Source organism: Rhineura floridana, chromosome 13 (assembly GCF_030035675.1).
Source record: "Rhineura floridana isolate rRhiFlo1 chromosome 13, rRhiFlo1.hap2, whole genome shotgun sequence".
NCBI classification, from domain to species: domain Eukaryota; kingdom Metazoa; phylum Chordata; class Lepidosauria; order Squamata; family Rhineuridae; genus Rhineura; species Rhineura floridana.
The window spans coordinates 789,919-802,410 of NC_084492.1; the positions used below are offsets into that span (position 1 = coordinate 789,919).

At 46.6% G+C, this 12,492-nt stretch overlaps 1 protein-coding gene across 6 annotated transcripts in view; it reads right to left on the reverse strand.

Annotated features, from left to right (window-relative positions):
* Positions 1 to 2,645: 2,645 nt before the first annotated feature.
* LOC133368929 (fatty acyl-CoA hydrolase precursor, medium chain-like) overlaps positions 2,646 to 12,492 on the reverse strand; it is a 63,607-nt gene continuing 53,760 nt past the window's right edge. Inside the window, exons 10-12 of one of the 6 annotated variants that reach the window (XM_061593581.1) lie at positions 4,769 to 4,988; positions 3,264 to 3,336; positions 2,646 to 3,132 (exon numbers count right to left, since the gene is read on the reverse strand). In XM_061593581.1, the coding sequence (XP_061449565.1) occupies positions 2,955 to 3,132; positions 3,264 to 3,336; positions 4,769 to 4,988 (471 nt within the window). In that variant the 3' untranslated portion in view covers positions 2,646 to 2,954. Of the gene's footprint in view, positions 3,133 to 3,263; positions 3,337 to 4,768; positions 5,017 to 12,492 lie in introns of those variants that run through there. The other 5 variants (XM_061593580.1, XM_061593585.1, XM_061593582.1 and 2 more) reach the window with 5 other exon arrangements.

Genomic DNA, 12,492 nt, shown 5'->3' on the forward strand with positions numbered 1-12,492 from the left:
ATCCGGTCAGAAGAACCACCCACTAGCAGCATCTCAGTCTTGTCTGGATTGAGCCTCTGTTTATTAGCCCTCATCCAGTCCATTGTCGCACAGGACATGACCTTGGGCAATACAATCCAGTACAATAGGGTGCCTCTCTGGCCTCACTTATTGAGGCTGAGAAATGGTCAAGGAGTGACTATGCAAACTACAGTAACAAAAGAAAATCTTGTCAGGGTGGGGTCCTACTCCATCTTGCCATGAAGTGTAGACCCAGTACTAGGTACAGGGAAAGGAGGAGTGACATCTCCCTGATTCTGGAATTTGCTTTGGAGCTTTAGTTTATGAGGGTATATAAACTCTAGGCTTCACAGCAAGAAATGATCCATTTGCACAGTTGCATTTGCACAGCTCCACTTGCTGCCTGAAGTCACTCCCACTTGAAACCACATGGTGTAGTGGTTACAGTGTTGGACCAGGACCTGGGACAGCAAGGCTCAAATCCCCACTCAGCCATGAAGTTTGCTTGTGAGCTTGGGCCAATCACAGTCTCTCAGCCAAATCTACCTCACAGGGTTGTTGTGATGATAAAATGGAGAGGGAGGAGAACCATGTATGCCCCTTTCAGCTTCTTGGATGAAAGGTGGGAAATAAATAAATTCACTCTTGCTGAATCGCATAGTCCCAGATGGAACCAGAGGTCTGACTCCATTATCCTCCTCTACTTTTCCCTCACTGCCTCTGGTTCCTGTTCCTTTGGCACCTCACTTGTTGCAGCTGCTTGAAAGTCCTTTGACAATCTGGATCCCTGCTGGCTTTCAGGGCACCCTTTTGCCTGCTCCTGTTTTAGTGCCCACAAGGCTGGAAAGTTAACCTTTGATCCCTATTCTATTTTACTGAGGCACTCTCCCTACAGATTATAACCTCTGGTCCCTCTTCCTACATGTGTCCTCCCCACCCAGCGGCACATGGCTGGGGCCTGGTCTGCAACATGAGCCCGGAGAGAGAAAGAGCAGGCGGTGCTGAGCTCAATCCCTCCTCCATCTCCTCTTGTGCTTTGTGTGTTTGCTCCTTCATGAATGTGTATGTTGTGTGGGTGTTAGCTTAGCCATGGTTAGAATTAAATTATCTAATTTTCTCAAATGGAAGAAATACATATTGTCGCTGAGTTATTTCCCATGTATATATTTTAATTCTCTATGTGTGCTCAATAAATATTCCCATTTTTAAAGACCTGTGTACGTAACTAAATCTGCCAAGTCACGCTTGTGCCACTGTCTAAAGAGTCTAATTCATGAGACTCTTAGAACATGTGGATGTGAAACATGTGTCTATTGAGGAGTCTTGCTATAGGTTGCCCCTTTTCTAGTCTATATCTAGCCTCCAATCACTCACAGTCCCTACCCTTGGTTCCCTCCTCCAATCTTGTCTTCAGTGGACCCTCCGTGAAGCAAGGCCTTTCAGTTTTTGCCCCTGTTGTTCAACTTGCTCCAGCTGCTGACCACCATCCATGGGATGCCCCCACACCAGCTTTCTGCTTCCTTTACCACCCTGTCTCCTTGCCTCCTCTCTGTGTTTGTTGTTTTTCTTCATTCTACCTGGGGAACTAGAAGGAATAAACATTTTATTTGTATCAACAAACTTTTTCGCTTCTTATCATTTTTCTTCTTTTTAAACTCTACCGGAGAGAGGCTTTGAGGAGAGCCCCCCTTCGCTGGGGAGTGCCACAGTTTGCAGGCTGAGTTTTTCTGGATGGTTGCAGGCTTATGCTCCAAGGTTGATGCGCAGCAGCTCCAAGAACTCCCAGGACAGAGGCAGGACTCTTGGGCCACTGTGAAACAAGGCAACTGTTCCATATCAGCACTTCAACTCTTCTGTTTCTCTCTGCTCCATTTCACAGATCTTGCAGTCCATTTTGCCCTCATGAAGCCCAAACATGTGTAATTTGCATTTGCACCTGGTCATGTCTAGACCTCCACTGCAGCCTTGCCACATCTCTTGTGCCCCTCTCTGCTCCTTATACATGTCATGCTTTGCCCTGGCCTGATACTAGATAAAGACACATGTGTTATTCTAGAAACAGTGGAGACTAAGTACTTTCCCCCCCAAATGGTTCCAGAGTAGGGTTGCCAGATCTCCAGTTTTCAGCCGGAGTCTTCAGCAAAAGGGGGCAGTCTCCGGTCTCCAGCCATATTCTCCTTAAACACATGGATCTCCGGTTTTCCAGCCCCCCTCCAGCCACGCATGCATGATTCACGCACACATACGCCAAAGGCTCTGGACGGCCGCCCTTTCCCAGTCAGCCATCCTCTGCTTGCTGCTCACTGTCTTCCCTCCCTCCTTCCTTCCTGCCCAGGCAACACCAAGGAGCAGCACCACCACCCAGTGGCGTCCCAAGGGGGGGCGGGGGGTAACCTGTTTACAAGCATGTTTGCATGTAAAGTGATCAAAGAAATGTGTAGGCAAGGTAATAGCCCTAATCCAAATTGGGGGACTTGCATTTGCCCTTTTAAAAAATGAGAGGCCACCCAATCATGGATCCCTTGCCTTGTTATGCCTTTAGTGAGCTGGTGAAACTTATGAAACCAAACAGAAACTTTTGTGAAAACGTGGCATGCCTTCATTTTGGATGAACACTACATTCATGTTTACAATTATTTTTCAAATTTGGTTAAAGCAGAAATATTTTATTGTGTATTTTAATAATAAGATTTTGAAACTAACATTGTGGTAAACAAAAGGAAATTCTTATCTAGTCTTAGAAACAATATGTAGACCTCAGGGTCATCACATAGATAAAGAATAAACATTTTTAAAGAGTAACAAATAATTAGATACTCTCCAACATTTTCCAGCTCAAAATAGGAAAACGCTGTTTTTGATTTGTAGTAAAACATGCTTCAGCAAGTAATGAAGGAAAATGTTCTAATTGTTTGCAATTTTTGTGCTCAATTTATTATCTGGAAGCTGGTGAATTATAAATCGGTATGTTTCTGCCTCAGCTCATTAATCTTTTCAGGAACAGTCTTAATCCAAAATGCCACCTTCTTCTCTTTCAGCTTTGATGATACTTTCTGCTTCAGATTTAACTCTAGATACTGCTCCCCAGTGTTATAAGCTGGCCACTCCACCAAGCCTTCTCCATTCGGGTTTCTAGAAACAGAACCAATAAGCCAGCATTCCATCACATCAGCCAAAGCAACAAGGCATTCAGGCAGCCTTCAAGCCTTCCCCACCCCTTGGCCTGATACTCTCACCCCCACTTCGCAGCCCACGCCTCTCACCCATTGCGTGCAAAGTTAGCCCAGTATTTCATTATTGTTCTGCTTAGGAGTTTCTCTTCTTCAGTGGCTTCATCTGAAGAGCAAAGAGAGAAAAGCTTACACAATTAGAAGTTAGAAACCAGAAATCCAAATTCAGTCCCACTGAATCCTGCTCAGTTATTCATTCTATAAAATCAAACATAGGGGCAGAGGCAGGCCCTCCCTTAGCATGTGCGGTGCCTGGGGCAAAAGCAAAGTTGGGGGCCCCCCACATTTGCTCCGGGTCACTGTCTTGGCCGAGTCACCACCGTAGGTGCGCAGGCACCAGTCCCAGAACTGCCAGCCCAGCTGGCTGTCCCCAGGGCGGCTACCGTTCGCTGACTGCAGCAGAAGCAGCGGCGGCAGCTTCGGCATGGCGGGCGGGTGGGCAGACAAGTGAGCCCCCGTCCCGGGCGGAAAGAGAGTGAGTGAGTGCTGCACCTTGCTTGGCGAAGGTGAGCAGGCAGGGAGGGAGGAGCCAGCTGGTGAGCAGATCACCAAGCGCAGGGCCCCCCCAAAGCGCGGGGCCCAAGGCAACTGCCCCACTTCCCGATGCCTGGGGTGGCTCTGGGCAGGGGGAGCAGGTTGTTGACCGCCCCACTTCGCAGCATTCATCTGTAAGAGGCCACCTGCACGTATGTGGAAACACATCTACCATTTGTTCTGATTTATTTAAATGTGCTAATACAGGTGCTGGAGACTGTACCCAGTTAGCCACTGTGAGAACAGGATGTTGGACTAGATGGGCCATTGGCCTAATCCAGCTACAGGGTTCTTCTGATGTTCTTATGATAGCCCCAGGCAACACTGCTGAAGGTGGACAGGAAAGTATTAATTATTATTTCTGATATTCTCTATCTTTGCAGAGAGAATTTTTAAGTAGTAACTCTCCACACCTGGTTTCCGAGTCACTCTTCTTTTTTCCATTTTTTTTAAAATTCGGTTTGAAATCATTGATCATGTGAGTGATACTTTTATCAATCTACTTTCTATGTGAGCTCTTCAATCGTGTATTCCCTTGTCATGGATGTCAATGAAGTGTTGATTGTAACTGACAGACAGAAAGCAAGGGGGGAATGAGGTGTTGATTGTAAGCAGCAGGGGAGAAGACAGTGACTTGATTATCTAATTTAATCCACTCTGCAAATGCACTTGAAAAGGAATATAAACAGGCAATAATTACACAGTTCAGAATAAAGACTGATGCCAGTGGGGACTGGTGAATTAATAGGGATTATAATATTGATAATTCTCTGCAAAGAAAAAAAATCAGTGGATATCAGAAAAATGAAAAGATATTGGTGGAAAAAGAATCGGATCAACAATCGCCAGGGGGCCACACTTAAAAATGGAGTGTAAAAAAGGAGAGGCTTCCATCCCTAGTGCAGACTATGGCAGACCTCCAGCCTGCCTCTCGCACCATTTGACTTTAAGATCCCATTTCTCACTTGCCATCCCCTATAAGCTGACTCTCTCTACAACCTCACCCAGACACTGTGAGCAAAGTAGTCCAGCCTCCAATTCAGTCCAAGGCATTGCTGTGCAGCTGTTTCTTACCACGCAGGCGGATGTCACCAGTGAGAAATGGCCCCCCGAAAACGAAGCCAACTTCATCCGCATGATCCGCTTTAACATAATCTGGTTTGGTGTCATGGTACAAGTTGGGACGGTGCTGGTACTCAAAGAAGTAAACTGAAGCACCAGACTCTAAAGAGTGAGCAAAAGCACAGAGAGGCTGAGAGAAAGAGATGATGCATTGTCAAACTCATGTATCTCATCATTCGCAATTAATTAAGGGCAGCCTTGATTAGGGTCTGAAATAAATGTGTCCTATAGAAGCAGAGCTTGGAAAAGTTACTTTTTTGAACTACAACTCCCATCAGCCCAATCCAGTGGCCATGCTGGCTGGGGCTGATGGGAGTTGTAGTTTAAAAAAGTAACTTTTCCAAGCTCTGTATAGAAGTTAATATAATCTGTTGCAGGGTGGAGCTTTCCCATAAGATCCAGGGAGACCTCATTTTAACCCACTATGAGCTGAAGGAGGTCTGCACAATTGGTGACCCATTTAGTTATTTATTTAAAATATTTAAGAACTGCTTTTGGTTCAAAACAATAAAAACCTCATAGAAAATAAAACAATTCCCCCCTCCCCCCAAAAAACAGCAGTTGGCAAGACTGAAAATTCCTAAAATATTTGAAAGCCTGGGAAATAATTTAAGGGTAGAGACTTATTGGCACTTATTGTTGTGCCAGTTCCAGTGCATCTCCACCTCTCTTTTCTGAACACAGGAGCACATAAAAGCTCCTTTCTACGCTAAAATTCTGGTCAGAGCAGTTCGACTGTATGTTTTTAAAAAAATTCAGCTTCAGGGAAATTTCGCAACTGATTGGTAGAGCAACCTGTTGCTCCTCCAGGTGCGGCCAATGGAAATGCTTTGCTCTAGGCTCAGGCAGAGACAGTGTTTGGCCCAACACTGCTGTGGGCGGTCCTGAAAGGTCTGAAGGCAGCAATGGGGAAGGAAGGTGTGGCCAGCAGAGGGCCGAGTCACTTCAAAATGCAGCCAGAAAAACCATTCTCACTGCTTTTGAAGCAATTAGTATGTCCACAGGCTAAAAGAAAGCAACACTGTCAGCACCAATCCAGCCTCCCTCAGGAGGATGTTTCATAGATGGGGGTGCCGGAGCCTTCCCTTCCTAGTCTGCTAGACACAGAGTTGTGTGGAGTTTTAAAGTCCTAAACAGCAGGTCAGATGATATGGGAGAAGGAGGCGTCTCCTTCGGGTTCCTGGGTAGACCTAAGCTGCTGAGGAAGCCTTTCAACATCAAGACCAAGGAGAACAGCATGTTATGGGCTAGTCTCTTTTTCTTATTAAAATAGCATTATTCCCCTGAAAATGTGTGTCATGGTTGCATGAATCTGCTGTCTGGAAAGAGAAGGCTGTGTTTCCTTCTACTTTGAATTGTTACACATTTATTAAAGCCAGCTAGGTGCTCCTTTAACCCTTTTGTGACCAGTTAATGCTAGCTATGTGCCTATCTAACCTAATGTGATGTCATTCATTTCATTCATTGGTGATCACGGTGGTTTAATTATTTACCTTCTGGCTTACTGGCTAATGCCAGATTCTTCCTACACTTATGTAGAGACCACTTCTGCACTGGCTGAGGCCGGTTGCTTGTATGTCTAGTCTGCACCAGACTTCAGTATAGAAATAAAGAAATACATTTGTATTTTCTGCTGTGGAACTCTATTATATTTCCTGATACATACTTAGCCCCAAGTATGGGTAGGGTTCCATTTTTCAGATTTACCCAGCCAGTTGTCTGCTGTCAGTAACATGACTCACTTCGGTGAGGACAAAGCATGGCACATAGGACTCTGGAGAGACATAAATCTGGAAAGAATGTGTAGAACCCTCCTCTTTGTGCATTCATGAGACAAGGGTCCAGCCGGTAACAAGCACCAGCCAGATGGCCCCCAAAAACTATTTTGTACAAGTCACTGTAATGCTGAAAACTCATGGCAGAAAATTTAGCTTATAGGTAAAAGAACAACTTCAACTGAACTGAACATTGCCCCAGGCTACTCGATAGAGCTAAGACAGGGATTTTCCTGGCCTCTGAGGAGATTCCGCAGGCCCAGCTGCTCCTACAGGTGTGGAGACAACACAAAACATAGCCGCATTTTGAATTGGGCTCGGAAGTGGGCAGGCACTCAGTGGAGGGCATTCAATACCAACGAGAGGCAATCCAAATGGCCTATGCCAGTCAAAACCTGTTGATGCCTGTACCAACTGAAGCTTTCAAACTGTCTTCAAATGTCATTTGAGGTCAACAGAGGCAGCCATTGTTCCCCTTCCCACCCCACCCCACCCCACCCCCCAGAATGCCTCTTGCATGACTCTTTAATTCTCTTTCTGTGTGTTCCCAGATGCAAAGGAGCAACTGCTTGCAGTAGTGGCAAAGCTTTTTTCTGTTAAAGAAAAATGAAAAAACCCAGCCACTTAATCTTTAAAGGCAACCCCACCCTGCCCTAAAGTTCTTAGGTTTCAATTTTCAACCCAAACACTAATCCAGTCTTTGCAGAGTTCACCCCACCCACGCTGAAATGCCCTCAAAAAGTCTGGGCCAAATACTTGGCAAATCTGGGTCCAGGAGAATCCCACAACTGCACCCTTGATCTTTTGAGGGAGTGCAACCCTGTCCAGAACAGACTGAATATCATTTCACCAATTTGAGGGCCACCTATCCACAGTCTGGTTCATTCACCCCTATTATTTTGTTTGTTTGTTTTCATGAGAGAAACCCAAGGCGATTTACATATGGTTCCCAAGCGGTCTCCCATCCAGGCACTGACCAGACCTGACCCTGCTTAGCTTCAGCAGGGAGCTGACCTTATGTGCCTTCAGGCCATAGCCTGACCATGCCCCTATGGTGGCAATCCTCATGTGCCAAAGGCTGATGAGCAGGGGAGGCTGCTACTGCCTGTGTCTTGGTGGGTGACAAACTGTGCAGAAAAATGCCACTGAAGAAACCTCAACAGAAGTAGGGCTGTCCACAGCTTAGTCATGGAAGATCTGCCCTGCCCTGGGTTCCTACTGGGAGGAAGGGCAGGATATAGATGTAAATAACAACAACAACAACATGTCCCAGGCCCCCACCTCTGTTAAAAGGATCAGGATGGGAAAGAAATTTCCCTCCCTCCCTTTGAGACCACCGGGCAACCACTGTTTGTCAGAGTAGACAAGGCTACATGGGCTAAGGGCCCGTCCAAACTCACCCGGATAATCCTCATTTTCCCTATTCACTTTGTGATTGGGTAGTCCCCACTTCTCTTGTTTGTGCACTGTTTAAAATGCTAAGAAATCTGCTCTTTTTGCGGCCACACATTAAACACATTCTTTTCGGTTCTTCCCAAAGCTGCACCTCTCACTCCGCCCCTATGAGGCAACTGGTTCGCAATATATGATGTGTGCTCTCCCCCCCACTTGCAAGCAAGCCTACTAACGCACAGGCGCTTGGACGCAAGAGCACAACATTTGAATTTGCGAGCAAGCAGGCACAAGGCAAGAAATCCCCAGCTAGGGAGGGCCAGCAAGCGAGCAGGCAGCGGGGAGGGCGAGTGGCCAAGGGGGAGTACGAGCAAAGGATCCGGCAGAGGACGAAGCCTTGAAGGGGCTGTATTTGTTTCTTTTAAACTAACAACAAATTATCTAATTAATATGTTTCAATTACAGCCTGTAAAAAGGGGTTTTCAGACCGCCCGCCGCGGTCTGACAATCCCCTCCGAGTCCCACTCCAGGAACTGACAATAACTTCACAGCTGTTTCTTTTGTGTCCCCACTTTTCTAGACTTCGGGGCAGGGGAAGGAAAAAGAGAGGGGTTGCACTTTTTTAAAAAAATGATCTTGCTCAATTTCAAAGAGTTATTGATTATATGTGTGTGTGTGTGTGTGTATACAGTACCGCCCCTAGGCACCAGGAAGAGGTGCAGTTCCCCGGGCCCTGCGCTTTGGGGGGCCCCCACGCTAAGTGATCTGCCGGCCCCCTCCAGTCTGCCCCCAACACCTCTCTCTCGCAGGCGGGGGGGTCTGCTCGGGATGGAGCTGCACTTCTCTTCTTCCCCTGGCCAGGCAAGAAAGCAGCACGCTCAAAGCAGGAGCCAGGAAAGGCTCCTCCACTGGCGCCCTGTTGCATCGTAACCTGCGGTGCGCTGGTGACCTGTGGCGTCTGGGGCAGTCGGGAGCGGCTATGCAGCAGCAGGGAGACTCGCCTGAGATGACCGTGAAGGCAGCAGCACCAGCAGCAGCGACCTGCCTTTCGCAGCTCTATTGCCGCCTCTGGCCTGTGGAGTAGATAGACATTGCAAACAGCAAAAACACGCTCTGGTTTTCACCCAGCACCCAGGAGCTGCCTTATAAAGGCAGAGAAGAAACAGCGCTCCTTTCCTGCCCCAACGGAGGGACGTTCTGTCGTGTGGGTGGATCTTCTCTTTGCCAGCCTGGAGAGGGACAGATATCCCAGGCATTTTGGGCTGCAATCCAATACATGTCTACTCAGAAGTAAGGGCCACTGGGTTCAGTGGAACTTTCTCCTAGGTAAGAGTGCACTGGATTGCAGCCTTGGTTTCTGTGTGTGCAGCCTGCCTGCCTATCTGTTTGGGCAAAGCCACCTAGCCTCGCCAGGTCCTAAAGCCCCTCTGGTTCTGCCTCCACTCTCCCTTATACCCATTTATCTCAGGTTTTCTAGATCAAGCCCTGTCTGTAGCTGCTTTGAGCAGCTGCCAAAAGGTTCAAAGGAAGGGTGTGTGTCTTGGGGTCACAGGAGGATCAGGGTTGTGTGGATGTGTGGTTTTTTTCTTTTTTCTTTTTTGAGGCCCAATGCAGCAGTTGGTATGTTGTGTTCCCTGCTTCTAGGGGGCGGGTAACTGATTATGGGCAGGGTCTGGCAAGTGATTTTCTTCCAAAGTCTGCCTTTTTTTCCCAGTACCAGTGTATGCGTGTCACTTGTGAATGTGAGACAGAATGTGGCAAAGAGCCGTTTAAAAACAACAACACTGAATGTGCTATCTTGACAGTCCAGGATTTGTTATGGATGCAGGAAATTTTTGGGGGGGGGTGTGTAACAGTGCAAAGCATGCTGGTGAAACAGATGGCGTTTTTCATGGAGGATGTTTTGAAATGTGTTGACTTGGGAAGGTTTCAAGCATACCCACACAGATGGGAATTGCCCTTGCTGCTGAGTCACTAGTCCTCATGGTTGAAGAGAAAGCCTTGGAAACAAAGGATAGAATAATAGAATTATAAATAGTAGAGTTGGAATGGGCCTATAAGGCCATTTAGTCCAAGTCCCTGCTCAATGCAGGAACACAGGTTCAGGGGCTGGATTTTTATAACATCCGGATTCCAGCAGAGTGAACAGGCCAAACCACCCCCACCTGGTTTCATAATCCTACTTCACTGTTGGCACATGTGTGTTTATGTTTGTGTTAAATTAATATTTATGTTTTGTAGCTACAGTAGAAAGTGGTATTGAACTGGGTTTGGGTGATGTGGAAAACACTCCTTAAGTGTTGCCACATCTGTTCTCCTGCCTGTTTCATATCCCCTCCTCTTTCCAAATGCCTGGGGCTTGCACACAAGATGCTAAATGTGAAATTTCCATGCTTCATTCGCATACTTTTTGAATGGCATATCCACATGACATGCTCCTCCAGTCACTGTTCCTCAGTGTTTTCCCCATGATTCTTCCATCTGTTTGCAGACCAAAAAAATCTTGAGTTTTTCTTTTTGAAAGACCAAAACATAAGAACATATGACGAACCCTGTTGGATCAGGCCAGTGGCCCATCTAGTCCAGCATCCTGTTCTCACAGTGGCCAACCAGATGCCCCAATGGAAAGCCCACAAGCAGGACTGAGTGCAACAGTACTTTCCCCACTTCTCATTCCTCGCAATGGATATGCAGAGGCATACTGTCTTTGATAGTGGAGGTAGAACATAACTATCATGTCTAATAATAATAATAAATTTTATTTGTTAGTCGCCTATCTGTTTGACTGAACAAACACTCTAGGTGACTTACATAACATTTTAAAATACAATATAAAAACAACATATTCAACAATCAATCTAACATCACAAAAACAGTAATTAAAAGATACAAAAAACTACTCCACCCCAACATTCTTATAGGCCTGCCTGAATAGCCAGCTCTTTAAGGCTCTGCGAAAACTCAACAGGGAGGAGGCATGTCGGAGATCGTAGGGGAGAGAATTCCAGAGGGTGGGGGCCACCACCGAGAACGCTCTCTCTCTGGTCCGCACCAGCCTAGCTGTTTTGACTGGTGGGACCGAGAGAAAATCCTGCGTGGCTGATCTTGTAAGGCGGCCTATTTGGTGATACTGGAGGCGGTCCTTCAGATAAGTAGCCATTGATAAGTCTTATTTTTGTGAGTTTGTCTAATCCAGGGGTGTAGTCATCTGGGGTCACAGGGGTCTTCAATGCTTTAATTTTTTTAGGAGCAGGGACTCAGCGGGGTCGCTATGTCTACAATTGTGAGCCAATCAGCAAGAAAGGGGAGTGTGTTTGGCACTGAGAAGTTTTCTAACATGCTTCCTTGTCCTTTCCTGCCGATTGGAACCAATCAGAGTGAAAGGAGGTGGGTCAGTCACTGAGAAGACTCTCCTCAATAGCTAGCACACTTCCCTTTCATGCTTATTGGTTCCTAGGGGTGTCCATTGTTGTGGGAGAAGGCATTAACAAGGACCTCATTCTCAACCCAGAAACAAACAAACAAAAAGGATAGGAGGATGTGTGACTATCATGAAGGGACCTTGCACTTCTGAATTTGCCACTACACTATTGAACGAGAATGTGTCCTTGAATTGTGATAATGCCTCTTGCTTGCCTGCATCCTGTACACAGGTACAAATCATATCTGTTGCTCCGCCCACTTATGCCTCCATCATTGGCATGTGGGCCCTGGCAGGTTGCCCACAAGGAAATGCAACCCTTGAGCTGAAAAAAGGTCCCTCACCCCTGCACTAGCTGATAGCACTTACAAGAAAGTTGGGGCACCTAATTTTCATCAATCCACCCCTATCTACTGCAACTGTCTCCTCATATTCCATACTGTTCCAGAGAGTACCCAACCCTCAGGAGTGCTTTTTGGGTGAGAGGCACTGTGGGGATGCAGTGAGTAGGGGGGATTGGCAGAAATCTGGTGTCCTGCCTTCTGTGAGTAGAAGTGCTTTTCACGACTGTAAAGCTACAGTTGAATACAACCCATTATTGTTACTGGTGTTGGTGTTAGTAGTCCTGCTTGCAGGCTGCCCAGAGGCATCTGGTTGCCCACAGTGAGAACATGACGGTAGATTGGATGGGCTGGTTTTCAAGCCAGTGGGAACCAAAATCTGCCCCAACCTCCTACTATGCCCATCTTGGAATGGTGATGCTAAGGAGATGGTGTAACTTAGCACCCAATCACAGCCCACCTCAAGTAGTATATAAACTGTACACAGAGAGAATGGAAGTCAGATGACAGGGTATGAGCCACTGCAGTGTAGTGCTTAGAGTGTTGGACTGGGACTTGAAGTGAAGGTAATCATATTTGTATTTAATAGGTTGTTAGCCTCATATGTAAATATTATAATTACATATATTCATAAATAAGAGAGAGAGAGAGAGAGAGAGAGAGAGAGAGAATGTGGG